Source organism: Eptesicus fuscus, chromosome 6 (genome assembly GCF_027574615.1).
Source record: "Eptesicus fuscus isolate TK198812 chromosome 6, DD_ASM_mEF_20220401, whole genome shotgun sequence".
Lineage (NCBI taxonomy): Eukaryota > Metazoa > Chordata > Mammalia > Chiroptera > Vespertilionidae > Eptesicus > Eptesicus fuscus.
In genome coordinates, this window is record NC_072478.1 from 22474222 (window position 1) to 22497062 (window position 22841).

Genomic DNA, 22841 nt, shown 5'->3' on the forward strand with positions numbered 1-22841 from the left:
CCTAAGGATATTTTTCCATTGAGAGAGTGGAAATCAGAGAGAAGGATAGACAGCATTATGGATGTGAGAGAAACACATCAATTGTTTGCCTCCTGCATGCGCCCAGACATGAAAACACACACAGTGGAGAAAAGCTCTAAGAATGTAAAGAATTAGGTAAAACTTTAAGTTTCTCCAAGTCTCTTAGAAGACATGGAAGAACACATACTGGGAAAAATTGTCATAGTGGAGAGAAACCATATCAATTTAAGGAATGTGGTAAAGCCTTCAGCTTCCCAACTGGATTTTACAGACATGTGAAAACAAAATCTATTGATAAACACTGTTGATGTAAAGAATAGCGAAGAGCCTTCATTTTTTTGCTCAGCTGTGCCATCATGTATGATTATCCATATTGGGGATGGAACCTAGAAACGTAAAAGTGTTAGAAAGCATTCATTTCTTCCAGTTTATTGAAAGGATGAAGGAACTCACTGAACAGAAGCCCTGTCATGTAAAGATGGTAGAAGAGCCTTTGGCCATCCTAGTTCTTTACATCATGAAGGGACTCACACCCAAGAATAAGTGTATGAACATAAGGAATGTGGGAGAGCCTTTCTTGGACGTGTGAGAATGCACCTGGAGAAATAGTGTAAACATATAGAGAAGGAGGGAAAGCCTTCAGCTGTCCCTTTTCCTTGGAAAGGTCATGAAAAAACAAAGTGGATAGTTGTATTGAATGTAAAAAGGTAGGAAAAACTTCATCTTTTCTAATATCCCTACAATACCATGTGAGAATGTACACTGTATAATTGACAACTAAAAAAAAAAACAAACACTTTAAACTTTAACAAATACTTTTAGAGTAGCTTGAAAACTGCACTGGTAGGAAATCTTGTTAGTGTAATTAACTGGTACATGTAAACCTGTTGCAAATTAAGTCATATACTCCCCAAAACTCATAGCATTAAAGAAGTTCTATAAACTTTTGACATATTTGGTCATTATTAGTACTCATTCTTATTTTTGTTCATTTCTTTAAATTGATGCTTTAGAGTGAGGAAGGCAGAGAGAAGTAGAGGGAAACATCAATGTGAGAGAGAAACATTGATGGGTTGTCTTGCCATGTTCCCTGACAGGTATTGAATGAATAGGCCCTACACACATACATATATATTCTTTTTAATTTTTCAATAGCACTTGAAATTCACTATTTCAGTCAATAAGTATTGCCATATATTCATACATACTTACTGTTCACTGTAGAGTACACCTGTGTATTGTTTTCATGTGTGTGTGTGTGTGTGTTGCTTTTGGCTGGGAATTGTGTTATGGTGTTGACATTAAGAAGAGAATATTTTAGTTTATTTTTCTCAATCTTTGCCCTGCCAGCCAAGACTTTCCTCAAAACAGCCAGCCACTGCTTCATTTCCCTTGATGTCAGGTGTAAATAAGCTTACAGTTGTTCAGAATTCAACATTTAAAATCCAGCATAGGTTGGCTTTTCCTGCAAGCCCATAGGTGTCCACCAGGCAACAATGTAGACTGTCATGGTTGAGACTGTTTTCAGAAGCGTACACACTGTGTTCTACATTGCATTTGCATGAGGTCTAATTTGACTAGTAATCATATTGTCCTGTTGATACTACTACTGTCTGTGATTCAGATCCCACTGTGACAACTGCAATGGTGCAGTGCCAAGGAGCCCCATGACAGTTTGTTCTTTTTTTTTTTTTTTTTGACAGTTTGTTCTTGTACCACCCTCTGCAGTGAGGGCTCTGAGCCAGTCCTTCCATGTGAGAATCAGCACTTTCCTCATTTCAGGCAGACTCTGATGTGTGCTGTCACTCAGAACTGAGCCTAATATCTCAAGGTTTTCAGTTATCTTTGGTTGTATGTGATTAAAGTTATGTGCATTTTTCCCTAATAAATGCATCTATACTTTTTTTAAAAATTTTTTTTATTGATTTCAGAGAACAAGGGAGAGGGAGAGAGAGATAGAAATATCAATGATGAGAATCATTGATCAGCTGCCTCCCACACGCCCTCACTGGGGATCAAGTCTGGAACACAGGCATGTACCCTTGACCAGAATCAACCCAGGATCCTTCAGTTCACAGGCTTACGCTCTATCCACTGAGCCAAACCATCTAGGACAATGCTTCCGCAATTTTTAATGAAATGTTAACTGTTTCCCAAACATTTATGCTAAGACATCTTACGGTGTTTTGGTATTTCCTGAGGATGTATTTAATTATCCCATAGTAATTATGTATTTTCAGATCAATTTGTCACTTTTTTCCATTTAATCATTATACATTCTGAGTCACAAGTATCATGTGTGTACAAATTCCAACATGGTTTCCTCAGGGAAAACATATTTTTTTCTTATCTGTATACTTACAGTGCTTAGCACAGACTAGTTTCTTATTTGTTCAAAGTATTAAAGCTTTAGTCATGTATTTTTTAGTCCCCTACAACCAAAAACCAACACATTCTCATTTGTAGTAAAAGAGAAATGAGATGGAATGAATTGAAATAATAAGCATGATCAAAAACCATAAATGCCTGAGATGTAACAGTAGCAGCAGCCTTCAAAGAATTTTTTGTTATATTGTTCCTTGTGATAGACAATTTGATTTCCATTCAAGGAAGCAATACATTTTTCTGCATTGAATTCTGGGTGGAAATGAACTTCATTCTATCTTGCATAATGAAAATCATTTTTCTTCAGAAAGCAGAAAAATTAATGCTAAACCAAAATTGTAAGAAGCCCAAATCATAGTCGTGAGAAAAGCAATATTTGTTATTTTTGTTCCTTTAAAACCTTTTCTTCTTGATCACATGTGCAGACATGAATGCCTTTGCTTTTGTGTTGATTCATTGTGGTCATGGAGTAGCTCTGTGTGATGATGGACGTGTGACATTTTCTTTTCTTTTTTTTTAAAATATATTTTATTGATTTTTTACAGAGAGGAAGAGAGAGGGATAGAGAGCTAGAAACATCGATGATAGAGAAACATTGATCAGCTGCCTCTTGCACAACCCCTACTGGGGATGTGCCCGCAACCAAGGTACATGCCTTTGACCGGAATCGAACCTGGGACCCTTGAGTCCGCAGGCCGACGCTCTATCCACTGAGCCAAACTGGTTTCAGCTGACATTTTCTTTTCAACAGGGAGTACAAGGCCAGCAACCAGTTGTCAAACAGTGTTTGCCTTTCTTGTCACCTAAATACTGAAATATTTACTTTGCTGTATTGAGCACATTTCCAAAAAGTACCTCAGTTAAGTATATATATTACGTACATCTTGATATAAAAGCACATACTTCTTAACAAGATATGTAACTTGTTAACTCCTTTATGAGTCAACTGAGGTTTATAAATTTAGGAATATTGTCAAAGAACACAAACCAGCAAGAAAACAAAGTTAGGGTCTCTCTTCCAAGAAGCTGTTCTTGCTGACAGAATTTCACTTTTTCCCCCCACCTTTTAAAAAAAGGTGATTTGAGAGACTGAAATAGAGAAACATCTATCTGTTTATGTAATCACTAGAGACCCGGTGCATGAAATTCGTGCACAGGGGGTTGGGGAGTGTGTCCCTCAGCCCAGCCTGCATGCTCTCCAATCTGGGATCCCTCTCACAATCCAGGACTACTGGCTCCCAACTGCTCGCCTGCCTGCCTTCCTAATTGCCCCTAACCGCTTCTGCCTGCCAGCCTGATCACCCCCTAACTACTCCCCTGCCAGCCTGATTGCCCCTAACTGCCCTCCCCTGCAGGCCTGGTCACCTCAACTGCTCTCCCCTGCAGGTCTGGGTCCTCCCCAACTGCCCTTCCCTGCAGGCCTGGTTGTCCCCAACTTCCCTCCTCTGCCAGCCTGGTCACCCCTAACTGCCCTCCCTTGCAGGCCTGGTCCCTCCCCTGCCGGCCATCTTGTGTCCACCTGGGGGCAGCCATCTTGTTGGAGTGATGGTCAATTTGCATATTACTCTTATTAGATAGGATTGGCTGCTTCTAGTGTATGACCTGTGAATGAACCCACAAGACTGGCATATTGGGCCAACTCTTCAATCAACTGAGTTACCTGGCCAATGTGAAAGTATGATCATGATGATAATGTCAATGTTCTGTATGTGCCAGGCAATTTACATGGAAAACATGCCCAATTTAGCACACCTGTCCAAGTCATGATATATAGGAATGAAAGAAAAATTTTCTTGTTTTGTTGGTACTTATGTTTTTGTGGGAAAGGAGATGATGGTTAAATAAAGCTTTGCTGTCTTAGAAAATGAAGTTGTTGCCAGGTGAGTGTGGCTCTGTAGTTGAGCATCAGCCCATAAACCAGGAGGTCATGGTTTGATTGATGGACAGGGCACATGCCCAGGTTGGGGGCTCAGTCCCCAGTGAGCTGTGTGCTGGAGGCACCTGATGTATGTTCATTCTCATTGATGTTTCTGTCTCACTGTCCATCTTGAAACACAAAAAAAGAGATACTTTTAAAAGAAAAGAAAAAAAGTTGAAAGTAAGCGCAAACACTGACAGGTGAGATAATTGTGAACTGAGGTGGATTATATATCTTCATTATGGAGGGTAGGGGCCTCAGTAAATGGGAGTGTCATCATTGATCATCTTTCCTCCCATGTAATGCTTCTTAAAGTCTTGTGGATCTGCTAGAATGTGGATTTAAACAATGGACAAACACCCCCAAAGTTCTGCCTTCCTGGGATTCACAGCAATGGGTTTCCAGAAAGCTCTAGACATGGTTCTAAGTTTCAGAGCATGTGCTACTTAATTAAGAATATGGACATGGGTATGTGACATGAGGGACTTCTCACTACTGTAGGCCATGGTGTTTCTATTTAAAACCAATGGAAATAATTTGAAAGTCACTTCTGAAATGGCATATCATTTTGCCGCTATTCAAACGGAGTGACACTATTTGTGTGTGTACCTTTTGAAACTTTTGAGTTCCTCCCAGTTGAAGAAAGTTCTGGTCATCTGCACAGTTGTATCTGTCATGGGTTTTCTGTAAGTAGAGTGAAACCTGTGCTTCACTGGTTCAAGGTGGTTTTCTGGTTGAAACACCAGGAATCCATTGATGTTTAGAGGACAAATTGTTCTCTGGAAAAATTGAGGTGAACTGCAGACAGAGTATTAGCAAAGCAGGTACATTTGATATCATGGAAGTGGGACACTTTCTGTGCCTTTGATAACAAGAGTAGCCTGGGGTTTTTGTTTCAGCAGAAGGTACCAAGCCATCCTGCTCATTTTTGCTGTTTTCAGGGATCATTTCCATGTTTACCCTTCCAGGAGATGTTATGAAACATGGGGGAAAGGTGTTGCTTTTATTTCTTTGAAGAACCAAGGATGTCCAGACTTGGTCCCTCTTCCCCTTTCAGTGTTTTCTTAGCGGTGTAGATATTTTGTGATTTTACTAGGAGCCTAGCACGTGAATACACATGGCCCTGCCCACCCACCTGCAGCCCTGCCTTGACACCCAAACCTGTCCACACAGAGCTGCAGCATGCCTTGCCCAGCCCCCATACCTTCTGGCCTTCTCTGGCCACTTCAAGCCCCGCCCTCAGTCGCCTCCCTGCTTCCGTCCCATCTCCAGAGCAATGCAGCAGCTCTGCACCTTCATGGCACTGGAGGAGAGCGTGGAAGCCTCCTGCCTGCTGTGCTGTGCTTCTTCCCCTGGCAGGTGGGCCATGGGGCACTCAGAGTGTGAGCAGTGGTTGGCAAAGGACTGATGAGGGGGAGGTGTTATGGGCTCTCACCCCTGCCCTCCCTGGCATGTGATGGTCCCGCCACCTCTGGGCGCCTCCCCACTCCCGCCCCGCCTCCGGAGCAACGCCCCAGCTAATATACTAATGACCTGGTCATTACCCGTTATGGTGTCCTGACCATTAGCATATTAGCTGTTTATTAGTATAGATAATCATTGGTATCTCCTATGACGCCTGCCTCCATCATTCCTCCCACCATGCAAATGAAGAAAGGCAAGCAAAAATCCTGTCCCGATTTACATAAGTCTTAATAGTAGAATCTCCATTTTGAAGTCCTGATGTGTGCCGTATTGTCCAAAGTCAAAAACTTGAACTCAGAAGAACGCTGCTAGACTTGTATAATTTTGTGCCATTGCAAATGCAGTGTCAAAGTTTCTAAACAGGACTTAAAAGACAACATGGTGATTCACTGCATGACATTCCGGAAAAGGTCCAGGGTTTGGAGGACTGTGTTCCTTTGGGTTGATGAGGTGTTTTCCGTCCTGATGGTGGTGTAACTGCATTTGTGGAAACTCATAACTGCTCTTGAAACAGTAAGTGTCAATATTAAAAACAATATGAAACAACAAAAATGGTAAGCTTGTTCTGCATGTGTAACACCTCCTTCCACCATCTTGGCATCCTTCTGATGAAGAACTGAGAGGTCTGGAGAAGAACACAGGCCACAACAAGATATTCTTGATACTGAGTTTGACTTTAGGAAACACCCTTTCAGGCAACCTCTGCCCTCATTCACACAACTGCTGAGACAGGGATAGGGCTCCTGGCACCCACCTTTGAGGTGACGTCAGGGTTCTCGAGTCCTTTTCAGGAAATGCTATGATCTGAAATGGGGAATCTAACTGGTCTGCACAAGGGAGGTCAGCCTGGGAATGTCCTAACCTAATCCTTGGGCATCAGTCTCATGTCTTCCCAGGGCATGTCTCCAAAGGCCTCAAGACTCTTCCAATCCTTACATTTCCCAACTCAAGCCAACTCTGTGCCTGCTCTCTGGGAAATGTTTAAATGCAACACTTATATCACTTTGTCAATTTTCTGCTATGGGATCAGTTAGGTGGAAATAGCCAAATCTAATGTAAAAATAAACACAGGTGGTCCCTTTAGTTTAATATTCATCCTTTTTCCTAAGTGGAAAGAATCGGAGTTGGCAAAATGTAGCCCCAGTGACTGAGGTGAAGCAGGGACAGACCCCAGAGCCCATGTCATGAAGAACACGCCCCTGAAACAACCCCACTGTCCCATGAACACCCCTCTGTGCCAGGAAGCACATTTCACAACAGTCTCCAGTCCTCCAGCAATGTCAAAGGGGATGCCCTGCCTTTTCCTAGCCTCTAGGAGTCCCCCAGGAGCCTACCGGTCCCTAAAGAGCCTTCCCTGAGTCCTGTGCACACTCCCTGTGTTTTCACAAGTGCATGTGCTGACCGCACTGGGCCTCCACAGCGCAGCCCATGCACCAGAGCTGGTGCCTTCTGTGGAATAACACTACAGGATTCCATCTCCTTGGCTGGTGGCAAATGACATCTCAGCACCCCTGGGGTCACTCTCACCTCACTTGTCTCCCAGAATGCAGTGCAACACCACACCTCACTAAGCGGCTCAAAATGCTAGTGATTTCCCCTTCCCTGGAGTGCACAGGTGAGGGAGGTGGTGCCCTGTCCCCTTGTTGGAGCCACGCCCCCTGTACTTGAAGAGTCAGAAATGAGCCACACCTCCTCCCATAATCTTGCAACAGCTTCCACTGTTTTCTTGGGTCACCAAGGTGACCTGTCTGTGATTCAAGGTCCCTAGGCTGCCCCCCTTTTTAAGGAACATTTAGTGAACAGAAACAGATAATCAAATTAATGAGTTATGGTTGAAAGGACACCATCAACACTATTTGGAACCTGGTGTGCTACTCCTGGGTATATGCTATTTTGTCATGGTATGAAAAACAAGATAGTAATTACTTAAAAATTCCAAACTGATGAGCAGTTCTAATTCTCAGACTAGAAGTAGAATAGAAGGCTGGGACATAAACAGATTGCAGGTGACGCTCTATCCACTGAGCCAAACCAGCTAAGGCACAATCTAATTTTTCAAAATGAAATAAATCTAAATATCCTAAAGTATCTGTGTATCCATTTTGCCAAAGAAGATATGCAAATGGTCAAGAGCATATGAAGAAATGCTGGACATCATTAGTCACCAAGGAAATAGAAATCAAAACAGTGAGACATCCCTTTCAATTTTAACACATTGCACAATTTAGAAAATTGCTGTCACCCCAGTGGAAAATGGTCAGAGATTTCCTACGCCCAGGCCTTTTCACCTCCAGTCTCCACCCTCTCTGTCATTCCTGCTCTACATATCAGATTCTTCTCCTTCACACAAAACATCATACCCTAACACTTCTGATTCTGAATCCACTTTGGACCCAGCAGACCACCGACCTTCACCCCCTTAAACATCCCCTCCATCACCTACAGTAGATTCCTGTGAGGAATCTCCGAAAGGTCAGGAGGACCTTGCCAAAGGCAGCATTCTCTGCCTTGACTTTTCCAAACAAGTGTAATCCTCTGGATGTTTTAATGGAATCTATGCTTAATCTTTAGGTACCCTTGCTTAAAGGTCACTGTAGACACATGTGTCCTCCCAAGATTACTTACCCTACTGACTATCTAAAAGTTAAACTTTATGTCAAACTGCTGTTACAATAAAAGCCTGAAGAGGCAGGCGGTCTAGGCTGTCTGGTTCCTGTAGCCAGGCAGTCCTTAGTCCTCCCTTTCACAGCAATCCTGTGTCACAGTAATCATACCTCTGTCACTCTGGTTCTGCTAGTCAGCCCCGGCAGATTCCCAGAAACCCAGACCCTCCTAACCAACAACCAATTTTCCCCTAGCCCCTGAGATTCCAAATCCCACGAAGAAAAACAGCCTTTTCCCACCTAACAGGCTCTCAGGCCACCCAAAGATCACCCTCCTCACAGCTTCTTCTATTCCCATGTCCATTCTACCGCTGAGGGAGTAGGAGGAACTGAGGGTATTATCCGGGTACACATCCCATTGTCCATGTATGACATCACACAGATTGAGAGCATCTCAGGTCTTTTTCCACTGACCCGATCACCTTTACTAAGGAATTTGACAAACTTAATAAAATCACTCAGGGCCCTGACGAAAACCCCAGCTGTCTTCCTCTACCGCCTCATGGAGGCCTTACAGATATTTACCACCTTATACTCCACCTCCCCAGAGGGATCCCTTCTTCTGAACACCCATTTTATATCCCAACATACGCCACAAATTTCGAAAAATAGACACAGGTCCATAAATCCCTCCAAAAGACCTCGTTAACCTGACCATTAAGGGCTTTAATAATAGAGACGAGGAGACGCAAATCCAAAAACAGGTGAGATCAAGCCAAGGCTGAGGCCCAGAAGGAGGCCTTTGAGCTCCTAGCCACCACTCTCATGAACCCCAAACAAAATGCCGGTCCTCCAACGGAGGGTAAGTCAGGGCCTAAAACTACTCCGGGCCCATGATTCAAATGCAACAAGGGAGGACACTGCACCAAGTCCTGCTCAAACCCTAGACCCCAATGTGCAAAAGGGAAGGCCATTGGAAATGAGACTGTAGTCTGGCCCCACCAGGTTGGACCTTAGCAAGTCCGCCCTCTGGATCCAGTATGGGGATCCCATACCTCCTGGGACTGGCCACTGAACACTGAAGCTGCCAAAGCCCTGACAAGGCCCCACAGACTTACATCACCAGGACACAGCCTCAGGAAGGATTGTGGCAGCAGGTAAGCCAATCTCCTTTTAATTGACACTGGAGCCACTTGTCCCTGCCTCAGTCTCTATTATCGGGGTTGACAGACTAATCTCACAGCCATAGCCACCTTACTCTACACTGCATCTTAGTAAAGACCCCCTTTATTGATTCTTTTCTCATCGTAGCTCAGTGCCCAACCAGGGCTACCTGGCATCCCCTCATAAAGCCCAGTATCCCTAACAACAGTCACCTACCTCAGTTTCAATCTCACCCCACAAAGCCGAGTCATTACTGTGGACCCTAAACGTCTTATCTCCTCCATGACTGTCCCCTCCTCTAGATAAGAAATATTCTCCTTTCTTGGGCTGGTTGGGAACTCTCCCCTCTGGTTCCCAACTTTACTCATCTCACAAATCCCTTCTAATGACGCAGCGAAGGGATCCCTCACTGAGCCATTAGATCGCAAGGCCAGCATTCTCACCCCCTTAAATGCTCTGAAAACTGCTCTCACCTCAGCACCTCCTCACAACACCACCCCCTTCCCAAAGAGCACCTTTCTTTACTGCAAAACTGCACTTAGTTAACACTCGTGCTTCTATCAGAAGCTGAACTCATTATCACCCGAACCTTAGCATGTTATCTCTAAGGAAACATGTGGCAGTTTTAAATCCAAGCTGCTAGAGGCCTGGAAACAGGCTGCTGAGCCGGCTCCCTCCCCGCACCACACACACCTTTTCTCCAGCCTCATATGCCTGTGCATAATTTTCCAAAGTCTTCGGTAACTTAAAGACTTTGAAGCATTGCTGGGCTAAATGACAAACATCTAAATATTTTTAAATAGCATAAAATGCTGAAACATTCATTGCTAGATAAGCTTTAATTCACTGCTCTTACTTTTTATTACAGAAGGTCTCTTGTACTTTGATAAATATTTATTTTCTTGACAGTAAGACTGTATTTAAAGTGTTTTTTTTATTTTGTTTTGTTTTTTGGTGGTATAGCAAAGGTGGAAATTTATTGAAGAACAAGTACAGACTCGCGCGTGGGGAGAGGGAAAGAATCTCACAGCATAGACTCCCACGTGGGGAGGGGGAAAGAGTCCCCTAAAGTGTGTTCTTAAATGTAAATGCTGGTTGCTTACTTTTTTTGCTATAGCTGGTTATTTATGAACTAGGAGCCCGTTGCACGAAGTTTTGTGCAATAGACTTTTCCTTCACCTGGCTGCCGGCACCAGTTATCCGCCAGCAGCAGTTTTCCTCTGGCCACCCGCCGATCAGAGCGCCTCCCGCCAGCATGATCGGCCACCCCGAGAGGAACTCCGATCGGAAGGCGCTCCGATCGGGCGGGTGGCCAGAGGAAAACTGCTGCTGGCGGAAAACTGGTGCCAGCAGCCACGAAATCGGCCACCCAGCATCTTCCGCAGCACCAGCCTAAGCAGCGCCGGCCGTTTAAGCCTGCGGGAGGAGCGGGGGGCGGGGACTCGCGAGTCCCCGCCCCCCGCTCCTACTGCCAGCCAATCGGCCACCCTGAGTCCCACCACCTGCGCCTCCAGCCGGCCCAATCGTGGGCATAGCAGAGTGATGGTAATTTGCATATTACCATTTTATTAGGTATGATGGGTAGAAGTTTTGTGTTGTCCAGTGAGCCAGAACTTGATCACCCTTGATGTCCAAAGGGACCCCTTCTCTCCTAGGAAGCTAAAGCAGTTCCAGCAGGCTCTCTCCTGTTGCTTAAGACCTTATATCTGAGCCTATACTTTATTTCCACCGCTCATTCACAGGACTTGACACTATCATTGAAACCTCAACAGGTCTTCCTGCTTGGTATTCAGGCACTTCTCTCCCCTTTTCTAGCCTTCTTAAAAGTCATACACTGCAGCCCTAACCGGTTTTGCTCAGTGGATAGAGTGTCAGCCTGCAGACTGAAGGGTCCCAGGTTCGCTTCTGGTCAAGGGCATGTACCAGGTTGTGGGCACATCCACAGTAGTGGGTGTGCAGGAGGCAGCTGATCTATGTTTCTCTCTCGTGGATGTTTCTAACTCTGTATCTCTCTCCCTTCCTCTCTGTAAAAAATCAATAAAAAATATTTTTAAAAAGTCATACACTGTAAAGGACACCAAGTCAGGAATGATCCCATAATACAGGGAAATTACGAAGCAGACCAGGAGGCCAAGGCAGTGGCTCAGAGGAAGCCTCTATCTCCCCAACCCTTAGCTATACCCCATCTAACACCCTAATACACTCCAGAGGAACCTCAGTCTCTACTAGATCTTGGGGCTCCTCAGGAATATTCAGGGTTAAAATTTCAGGGACAATATATCCTTCCCCAGGGATAGGCCCTTGATACCTTATGGGCTATCTACAATTCCCTACTTATAGGATACATTTAAAACTCCTAAAACCCCGCATCACATGTCCTAGCCTACTGCAAGGTATCACCAAAACCTGTTCTACTTGTTACTCGGTATCTCCCCAAGGACAGGTTAGGTTAGACCTACTTTCCCCACTCATTAGTCAAGGGGCCAAATCCCTGGACCAGACTGGCAGATTGACTTCACTCACAGGCCCCCTATTAAAAAAACCCAAATATCTCTTAACCTTAGTAGATACATCTCAGGCTGGGTAGAAGCATTCCCCTCACTAGGTCTGAAAAGTCCTCCGAGGTCACTCAAACTCTCATTCAGCATATCATTCCCAGATTCAGCCTACCCACCTCATTACAATCAGATAATGGGCCGGCTTTCCTATCTCCAATGACTCAACAGGACTCCTCCACTCTAAACATCTAGTGGAACTTACACACCCGCCCCCCTCCCACCCAGCCCGAATCTTCAGGCAAGGGACAACAAATTCCTTAATTAAGTCTCAACTAACTAAATTAACTCTCCAAACTAAAGAACCTTAAACTACTCTCCTACCTCTAGCCTTTATGTACTTCAGGTCAATGCCCCACGCACACTCCTTTCTTAGTCTGTTTGAACTCATGTATGAAAGACCCTTCTCATTAGGAAACTTCCCTTCCACAGGGACCCCTCTAGGAGAATGTGTCCCCATTTTTTTTTTTAATTATTTATTGATTTTTACAGAGAGGAAGGGAGAGGGATAGAGAGCTAGAAACATCGATGAGAGAGAATCATCGACCAGCTGCCTCCTGCACACCCCCTACCAGGGATGTGCCCGCAGCCAATGTACATGCCCTTGACCGGAATCGAACCTGGGACCTTTCAGTCTGCAGGCCGACGCTCTATCCATTGAGCCAAACCGGTTTCGGCCCATTTTTTAAAAATATATTTTTATTGATTTCAGAGAGGAAGGGAGAGGGGAGAGAGAGCTAGAAACATCAATGATGAAAGAGAATCATGGATCAGCTGCCTCCTGCAGGCCCCCGACTGGGGATTGAACTGGCAACCCGGGCATGTGCCCTTGACCAGAATTGAACCTGGGACCATTCAGTCCACAGGCTAAAGCTCTATCCACTGAGCCAAACCAGCTAGGGCTGTGTCCCCATTTTAAATCTCATCTGACAATTCCTGAGAGAGTGTGCTGATCAGGTCGTCCCTCGACCTTTTACAGGAGACAGTCCACCTGCTCCTCTACAGCCAGGGGACTGGGACCTCCTAAAGGAAATCCATCCATCAGTAATTTACAGCCCTGATGGCAAGGCCTTTATCAGGAACTCTTAACTGCCCCAGTTGCAGCTAAACTTATCAGGGCATACCTCCTTTCCCAGATCACCTCCATCCCCTAAGTATTACAGCCACCAGATTGGGCCCAGCAAACTACATCTTACCGACATCCCAGAGGAAGAGGACAAATGAGTGAGCACCCCTGAACTTGCCCCCTATGTACTGACCCTACCAACCCTGACTTCCCGGGAAGCCCACCTCCTCTTCCAATACAAATCCTACAGGTCCTAGCTACTGCTCCTCTCCCTTTGCATCAGGATTCTCTCCTTTCTATGGGACACCCCTCTACAAGGGGACTTAGATTATCATGAGATGAGATTTCCTTCTTTCTAGGTCCCGAACATACCCTTTCTCCTCTTTGGGACAATCCATGCCCTGGAAGTGGGGATTAGCTCTCCTTCTCATCCTATTCCAACCCTCCTCTCCTACTCCCTTAAGGAAATTTCTCACCTCCACTCATCTCCAATGAACACTTACCCATCCCCTCCTAAACCAGACCAATCCAACCTTTGCCAGGGTTTGCTGGCTCTGCCTTTCCCTCTCCTCTTCAGTGTATACCACCACCCCTATCCCAATCAAAAGATGGAATCAGGCAAAAATCACTCTAGCTTATCAGAAGGAAAAGGAAACTATATTTCTCAAAAAGGCAGACACCCTTCTAGGTAATTATCCTACAGCCCAGGCAAATCAGGCCTCCCTTCTTTTCCATACTTATATTCTATCTCTTACTAAGGTAGCTCCTTCCTCCTTCCCAGTCACAGGTCCTATCACTCCACACACCCCACTAATCGCCCAAGCCCCTATATGCTTTACAAGGCAGTATAACAATAGGCCATCTCCCATCATCAGCTTGCAACATCACAGTTAACCTACAACTACCAAACGGCCATGGGTCCCAGTGGGTTGACTAACAGGTCTCCCTGGAAGCCAATGGTTATTTCCTATACCCGGACTGTTTTACTTCTTATCCAACCTTCCAGGCCACAGGCTTCTAACTGCTCCTTTCCTTCCCTTTCCCTTTTCCCTTGGATAACAGCCCATTCTAGCATTCCTGCCACTTTCACTGCAATAGACTCAACCACTCACCTGTCACCCTTTGTTGGTTATGCCCTGGCGACTACCCTCTCAGCTTGGTACTCAGAACTGGGAAAAGGAACCTCATATCCTTTAGTCCACCTCTTCTCTCTATACCTTTCAGCTTGTCTCCATGATCAGGGATTTCTCTTCCTCTGTGGGGAAAACACACACATACATCTGCCTCCTGATCAACTGGACAGGAACCTGTACTCTCCTCTATCTCTCACCCAATGTGGATGTGGCCCCCAATAATCAGTCTGTAGCCCATTATATCTGACACAAAAGGGCAGCCCAGTTAATTCCTCTCCTCCTAACCCTCGGCATCACAGCAGGGGCTGGAACTGCCATAGGGAGCTTAACCACTGCTCTACCTATTTTGAAATCTTGTCTCAGGACCTACCAGAAAGCCGTGGATGCACAGCAAGGGGCAAAACTGGGAAAACAAGAACCTCGCCCCCAGGGTAACCTATCCTCCCCTTTCATATCACTAGTCAGGCAACTTAGTCCCCTGAGCTTTCCCTCCCTAAAGATAACATTTAGGCCTCAGTTGTATTTCAGCTCCAGGCCCAGAAGCAGCCAAACCAGACAAGTGAGGCTGTGGCAACCCCAGGACCAGCTTTTTCCTCCCAAGTCACTCAACAGGACCATTTTGAGCCTTCAAACTACTCATCAGTTTGGATTTTTTTTTTTTTAGGCATTTTCAAGATGTGTCTTTTTTTCTTTTTAAATTACTTTATTGATTAAGGTATCACATATTTGTCATCACCTCCCCCCCCCCATTCCCATCCCAAACCCCCCCACACACGAAGTTTGGAATTTTTTACCGTTTTTGGGCAGCTTGGGATTTGGGATGGAGGTGATCTGGGAAAGGTGGTATACATTGAAGAGGAGAGGGAATCATTGACCAGTCATTGACCAGTATCTCAGGGAAATCATGCTACTGTAACCCCTCGTCCAGCCAATGCCTATCTAAGTCCATTCCCCTGTGATCTCGATGTCCCCCCTCAGCAGGAAGTCAAAACGGAAGATAAGACCTCCCTCCCTATTCCATAAAACAAAAAGGCTGGAATGTTAAGTCTGATAAAAAAATTGAATCAATACCCTCTCCCCTGATTACTGACCTTTAGGCCACGTCACACTGGGCCTTCCACTTGCTTAGACCACATTACACTTGCTAAGACCATTATCTCTCCCCTCCAGAGTTTCCCCGAATCTGTACTGAACAGAGAATTCTCCACCCAAAAAAGCCCACCTAGAGTCCTTTAAAAACCTCTGACTCCCCGTCTTTTAGGGCTGGTGCCATTTGGGGGCTCAGGCCATTCGGTCTCCAGATGATCTTATCCTATCTAATAAAAGAGTAATATGCAAATTGACCATCACTCCAACACACAAGATGGCTGCCCCATGTGGTCAAATATAGCTGCCCCATGTGGACACAAGATGGCCACCACAAGATGACCAGCAGGGGAGGGCGGTTGGGAAGGACCAGGCCTGCAAGGGAGGGCAGTTGTGTGTGATCAGGCCAAAAGGGTAGGGCAGTTGGGAGGAACCAGGCCTGCAAGGGATGGCAGTTGGGGGCGATCAAGCCTGCAGGGGAAGGCAGTTAGGGGTGACCAGGCTGGCAGATGAGGGAAGTTGGGAGCGACTGGTTCTGCAGGGAAGGGCAGTTGGGGGGGACCCAGGCCAGCAGGGAAGAGCAGTGGGGGGGACCAGGCCTGAATGGGAGGGCAGTTGGGGGGGCCCCCAGACCTGCAGGGGAGGGCATTTGGGGGGAGGGACCCAGGCCTGCAGGGAGGGCAGTTGGAGGGGGACCAGACCAGCAGGGGAGAGCAGTTAGGAGTGATGAGGCTGGCAGGGAAGGACAGTTAGGGGTGACAGGGTTGGCAAGGGAGGGTAGTTGGGGTGGACCAGGCCTCCAGGGGAGGGCATTTGGGGGCAACCAAGCTGGCAGCGGAGGGCAGTTAGGGGTGACCTGGCCGGCAGGGAAGGGCAGTTAGCGGCTATCGGGCTTGCAGGGGAACAGTTAGGCATCAATGAGGCTGGCAGGAGAGTGGTTAGGGGGTGATCAGGCTGGCAGGCAGAAGCAATTAGGGGCAATCAGGAAGGTAGGCAGGTAAGTAATTGGGAGCCAGCAGTCCTGGATTGTGAGAGGGATGTCCCAGATTGAAGAGGGTGCAGGCTGGGCTGAGGGACACCCTCCCTGTACACAAATTTCGTGCACTGGGCCTCTAGTCTGTCTATCTATCTATCTATCTATCTATCTATCTATCTATGGCTAAGCAACCATCGCATCCAAAACCACCAAACGGATGACCAAATAGGCTGCGTGGGGCGACCTGGCCAGCAGGGGGTTAGTGAGGGGCAACCAGACCAGCAGGGAGTGCAGTCGGGGGCAACCAGGCTGGCAGGGGGGGCAGTAGGGAGTAACCAAGCGGGCGGGGGTGCATTTCAGGGCAACCTGGCTGGCAGGGGCGGGCAGTGAGAGGTGACCACGCCAGCAGAGGGGGGCAGTGAGGGGCAACCAGACCAGCAGGGGGGCAGTCGGGGGCAATCAGCCCAGCAGGAGGGCAGTTAGGGGTAATCAGGCTGGCAGGCAGAGGCAGTTAGGGTTGATCAGGCTGGCAGGGGGGGCAGTTAGGGGCCATCAGGTGAGGCGTGCAGGTGAGCATTTAGGAGCTAGCAGTCCCAGATTGTGAGGGGGATGTCCGATTGCCGGTTTCGGCCCGATTGGGTTGAAACCGGCAGTCGGACATCCCCCGAGGGGTCCCGGATTGAGAGGGTGCAGGCTGGGCTGAGGGGACTCCCTCCCGCCATGCACGAATTTCATGCACCGGGCCTCTAGTAAATTTATAATCCCTTACCACTTTGGCCTCATGTGTTCCTCCTTCGGCAACCCTAACATGTTGTCTCCCAGAAACAGGCCTACCTTAGCATCTCTGTCATGTTTGGCCGCTGAGCTGTGAAAGCAGCAAGGCCTTGGCACAGGTGCAGGGCTGCACTTCAGAGCACAGCAGCTGGGCTCCTGGGTCAATTAAGCTCCTTGTTGTGCGGGTCGTGAGGTGCAGTCTCAGAGCCACCTCATCACCCAGCCAGGGGCAGAGCTGGAATTCAGACAGGTCCTTTGGCTCCAGAGACTAGAGCACAACCACTGCACTAAGAAGGCATCTCTCAGGGCTGCAGAGGCTGCAGCAAGTGCTCCTCTCTCATGTGGGCGATTGATATGGAGGTTGGCCAGACGGGTAAGAGCCAACAGGCTCCTCTAAGGAGCGGGCTCTTCCTTCTCCAGCAAGTAGTGTTCAGTAAACACACTGCAGTGACGGAGTCTGCTTTTCTGGCTACGGCAGGCACAGGCAGCTTTGAAACCATCATCCATGTTTTCAAACAAGAATAAGAAAACAACTGCTTGACTTTGGGTGGTTTGTGGGGACCAAGGCCTTTCTTGCCGCCCCTCTTTGGTCCGAGTTTCCAGGGGCCCTAGACCTCCCCCACCGGGGCCTCCACCACTGGCTCCAGCAGAGTTGGGGCTGTTCCCAGCCTCAGGGACAAAGGTAGAGGCACTTTGAGGTCCCAGACCCGCTCCTGGGGCCTGCCCTACCTGTGGACCCTCACCTGCTGCCTTCCCCTACCCTGCTCGCCCCCTGACCCTCCCTGCTTCTCCCGCCCCGTGCCCTGGAAGCCCAGGTCCCGGGCCCCACCGGGCAGCAGCACAGCAGGGAAACTGTCTCTCCTCTTTTGCAAAAAACTTAAATAATTAATTCATTTGTCATAGGTTTGTTATATATGGCTCTTATTAGGTTCATGTACATTCCCTCTAATCCCACTTCGCTGTTAATTTTATTCATAAATGAATGCTGAATTTTGTCAATTGCTTTTTTTGTATTCATTGTGATGATTGTGGGATTTTTTTTGTTATTGTTCATGTGGTGTATCAGGTGATTGATTTGAGAATATTGAACCTATCTTGCACCTGGGAATAAATCCCAGTTGACCATGATATATGATATTTTTAATATATTGCTGGATTGGTTTGTTACTATTTTGTTGACAATTTTAGCATTTATGTTCATTAGAGATATTGGCCTATTTTGCAATCAGGGTAATGCTGACCTCATAAATGGAGTTTGGGATCGATCCATCCATTCTCTTGAATTTTATGGAATAGTTTGAGAAGGATAGGTATTAATTCTTTTTTTATTTTTTAAAAATATATTTTATTGATTTTTCACAGAGAAGAAGGGAGAGGGACAAGAGTTAGAAACATTGATGGGAGAGAAACATCGATCAGCTGCCTCCTGCACGCCCCCCACTGGGGATGTGCCCGCAACCAAGGTACATGCCCTTGACCGGAATCGAACCTGGGACCCTTCAGTCCGCAGGCCAACGCCCCATCCACTGAGCCCCATCCAAAAAAGACTTAATTATTTTCTTAAATTTGGTGACTTTACCTGTGAAGCCATTCAGTCCAGGGCTTTTGTTTGTTGGGACTTTTTAAAAATATATATTTTTATTGATTTGTTATAGAGAGGAAAGGAGAGGGAGAGGGATAGAGAGTTAGAAACATCAATGAGAGAGAAACATAGATTCAGCTGCCTCCTACACACTCCCTACTGGGGATGTGCCTGCAACCAAGATACATGCCCTTGACCGGAATCGAACCTGGGACCCTTCAGTCTGCAGGCCAACACTCTATCTACTAAGCCAAACCGGTTAGGGCTGTTGGGACTTTTTGATTACTGATTCAATTTTATTAGTAATTATATGTCTATTCTGATTTCATGTTTCTTCTTACTCAGTCTTGTAAGATTGTATGTTTCTTGGAATTTATCCTTTTTTTCTAATTTTCAAATTTGTTGGCATATCATTATTCATGGTATTTTCTTATAAAATTTTTTGTATTTCTGCGGCTTCATTGACACTTATCTTCTTTCATTTCTGATTTTATGTATTTGGGTCCTATCCTTTTTTTTTTTTACTGTGGTTAAAATTTCATTAATTTTGTGTATGTTTTTCCCCAAAGACCTAGCTCTTGGTTTCATTGATCTTTTTAAAAAAATATTTTCTTCTTCTTTTTTTATTTTTTAAAGTATGTTTTTTATTGATTTCAGAGAAGGAGAGAGAGATAGAAACATCAATGATAAGCCTTAGCCGGTTGGGCTCAGTGGATAGAGCATCGGACTGTGGACCAAAGGGTCCGGGGTTCGATTCTGGTCAGGGGCACATACCTTGGTTACAGGCTACTCCCCAGCCCAGGCCCTGGTCAGAGCTTGTGCAGGAGGCAACCAATTAATATGTTTCTCTCTCATTGATATTTCTGTCTTTCACTCTCTTTTCCACTCTCCCTAAAAATCAAGGGAAAGATATCTTCAGGTGAAGATTGAAAAAACAAGGCAAAAAATGGGACACATGTAATACTTTCAACAACAAAGAATTACTATTATTTAAAAAAAAAGAAAACATCAATGATGAGAGAGAATCATTGATTGGCTGCCTCCTGCATGCCCCCTACTGGGAATCAAGCCTGCAACCTAGGCATGTGCCCTTGTTCGGAATCTTACCTGGGACCCTTTAGTCCTCAGGCTGACAGTCTACCAACTGAGCAAAATCGGCTAGAATTCATTGACCTTTTATATTTTTTTAGACCCTCTTTTATTGTTCCTTATTTATTTATTTATTTATTTATTTATTTATTATTTAAAATATATTTTTATTGATTTTAGAAAGAAGGGAGAGGGAGAGATTGAAACATCAATGATGAGTGAGAATCATTGACCGGCTGCCTCCTGCACCCCCCTGCTCCAGATCGAGCCCATAACCCATGTATGTGCCCTTGACCAGAATCAATCCTGGGACCCTTCAGTCCCCACGCCAACGCTCTATCCACTGAGCCAAACCGGCTAAGACGCTCATTTATTTTTTAAAGTAAGATTTATTGAGGAAGAGATAGGGGAAGAGAGAGAGGGAGAAACATAGATCTGCTGCCTCGTGCATGCCCCTGCTTGGGTTCAAGACCCAGCAACCTGGCATGTGCCCTGATTGGGAATCGAACCAGGGACCTCTTGGTATATGGATTGATGCTTAAACATTGAGTCACAGTGGCTGGGCTACTCATTTCTTTACTATGTCCTTTAATTGTGCTTAATTTGTTGTTATTTTTCTAGTTTCTTTAGGTGTAAGGTTAGATTTTTAAACTGAGATTTACTTGTTTATTAGCTTTGCCTATAGTGCTGTAAATTTTTCTATTAGAACTGCTTTGGCTGTATCCCCTAGATATGGTGGTCATTGTCTTCTCATTTTCATTTGCCTTAAGGTGTCTTTTGATTTTTTCCCTTGATCTCTGTGTTAACCCTTCATTGTTTAGTAGAGTACTATTTAGCCTTCATGTGTTTGTTGTTTTCAGTTTTTTTTTCTTGTAGTTGATTTCTACTTTTATCCCATTGTCATTTGTGAACATTCTTGATATGATTTCAAATTTTGTAAATTTATGAAGACTTATTTTGTGGCCCAACAGGTGGTATGTCCTGGAACATGTTCCATGTGCCCGTGAAAAGAATGTGTACTCTGTTGCTTTGGGGTAAAATGTTCTATGTAAACCAATTAAAACTATCGCATCTATTGTGTCATTTAAGATCTCTGTTTCCCTGTTTACTTTCTGTCTGGGTGATTTATCCATTGATTTCAATGGAATGTAAAGCACCTTACTAATACTGTCTTACTGTCAATATCTCAATTTATGCGCCCCCCCCCCATACTCGCTTTCTATAGTATTTAGGTGCTTCTATGTTAGCTGCATAAAAGTTTCCAAGGGTTATATTTTTTTGTTGTTGGATTGATCACTTTATCATTATGAAATGTCATTCTTGGTCTCTTGTGGTAAAATCTATTTTGTCTGATATAAGTATTACTATCCTTTTCCATCTCTACTTTTAGGTAGTGTGTTTCTTTCAATCTCAAGTGAGTCTCTTGTAGGTAGCATATATATGTTTTTTTAAAAATTCATTTAGCCATCCTATGCCTTTTGATAGGAGCATTCAAAACATTTACATTTAAAGTAATTATTGATAGGAATGTTGTTATTACCATTTTGTTATTCATATTTTTATTTTTTAAAGGAAGTCCCTTTGAAGCATAGTGGACCCTCCTTTGGAAAAACTGCTTTTTGTTTTTTTTTGTGTGTGTGTTTTTTTTGTCCTTTTTTTTTTTTAATTTCTTTATTGATTAAGGTGTCACATATTTGTCCTCATCCCCCCATTCCCATCCCACACCCCTCCCCACGGATGCCCCAACCCCCTGTTGAACTTAACCGTTGGGTAGGCTCATATGCATGCACACAAGTCCTTTGGTTGATCTCTCCCCCCTCCCCCCAACCTCCCCTATCCTCCCTCTGAGGCCCGATAGTCCGATCGATGCCTCCTTGCTTCTGGTTCTGTTCTTGTTCCTCAGTCTATGTTGTTCATCATTTCCCCTAGATGAGCGAGATCATATGTCACTAGAGATATACTTATAAGAACTGAATGTGAGACGAGCAATAATAGTTATGCTGACAGGCAAATGAATCAGTCTGTAGTGAGTTTCTTTCTGGACCAACAGTTCTTTTGAGACCCAATTTCAATGTCCACCAGTTCCTTATGTGTACATGTCAGCACTGACCCCTCTGCTCTGGATGGTGGACAAATGGTGGTAACGGAGGTCCGACTCCCTCTGGTTTGGTCTCGGTCAGACCCAGGGGCACGGCTTCACCTGGACTAAGGGGCACGTGGCCTCACCCAGACCCATGAGGCGCGTGGCCTCACCCGGGCCCAGGACCCAGCCTCACCCGGGTGGATCCAGGGGCACACGGCCTCACCCGGACCCAGGATCCGGCTTCACCCATACCCAGGGGCGCAAGGCCTCACCTGGACCCAGGGACCCAGCCTCATCTGGGTCCAGTGGCGCGTGGTCTCACCCGGACCCAGAGGCGCGTGGCCTCACCCGGGCCCAGGGACCCAGCCTCACCTGGGTCCAGGGGCGCAAGGCCTCACCTGGACCCAGGGGCACGTGGCCTCTCCCAGACCCAGGGGCGCGTGGCCTCACCAGGACCTAGGTGCGCGAGGCCTCACCCGGATCCAGGGACACATGGCCTCACCTGGACCTAGGTGCGCGAGGCCTCACCCGGATCCAGGGACACATGGCCTCACCTGGACCCAGGGGCGCGTGGCCTCTCCCAGATCTAGGTGCGCGAGGCCTCACCCGGATCCAGGGACACATGGCCTCACCTGGACCCAGGGGCGCGTGGCCTCACCCGGACCCGGGACCCAGCCTCACCTGGATCCAGGGACACATGGCCTCACCCGGACCCGGGGGTGCGTGGCCTCTCCCAGACCCAGGGGCACGTGGCCTCACCCGGGCCTAGGTGCGCGAGGCCTCACCCGGATAAAAACTGCTTTTTGAACTACTCTGTTATTCTTAGTCTCTTATTCTGTAGGTCAACTCTGTTATTTTTAGGCTATAAAATAACTTCGTTTTTGGCTTGAATAATAGAAAAGATAAACTTGACTATCTGACTTTGCAAGCTAGCCATCTAAA

General features: G+C 46.0%; 1 protein-coding gene across 1 annotated transcript in view; it reads left to right on the top strand.

The window, feature by feature from the left end:
• Positions 1-20854, top strand: part of LOC129149567 (zinc finger protein 124-like) — a 40926-nt gene extending 20072 nt beyond the window's left edge. The window contains exon 4 of the mRNA XM_054718339.1: positions 20788-20854. Within this exon, the coding sequence (XP_054574314.1) occupies positions 20788-20854 (67 nt within the window). The remainder of the gene's footprint in view (positions 1-20787) is intronic.
• The last annotated feature ends 1987 nt before the right edge of the window (positions 20855-22841 follow it).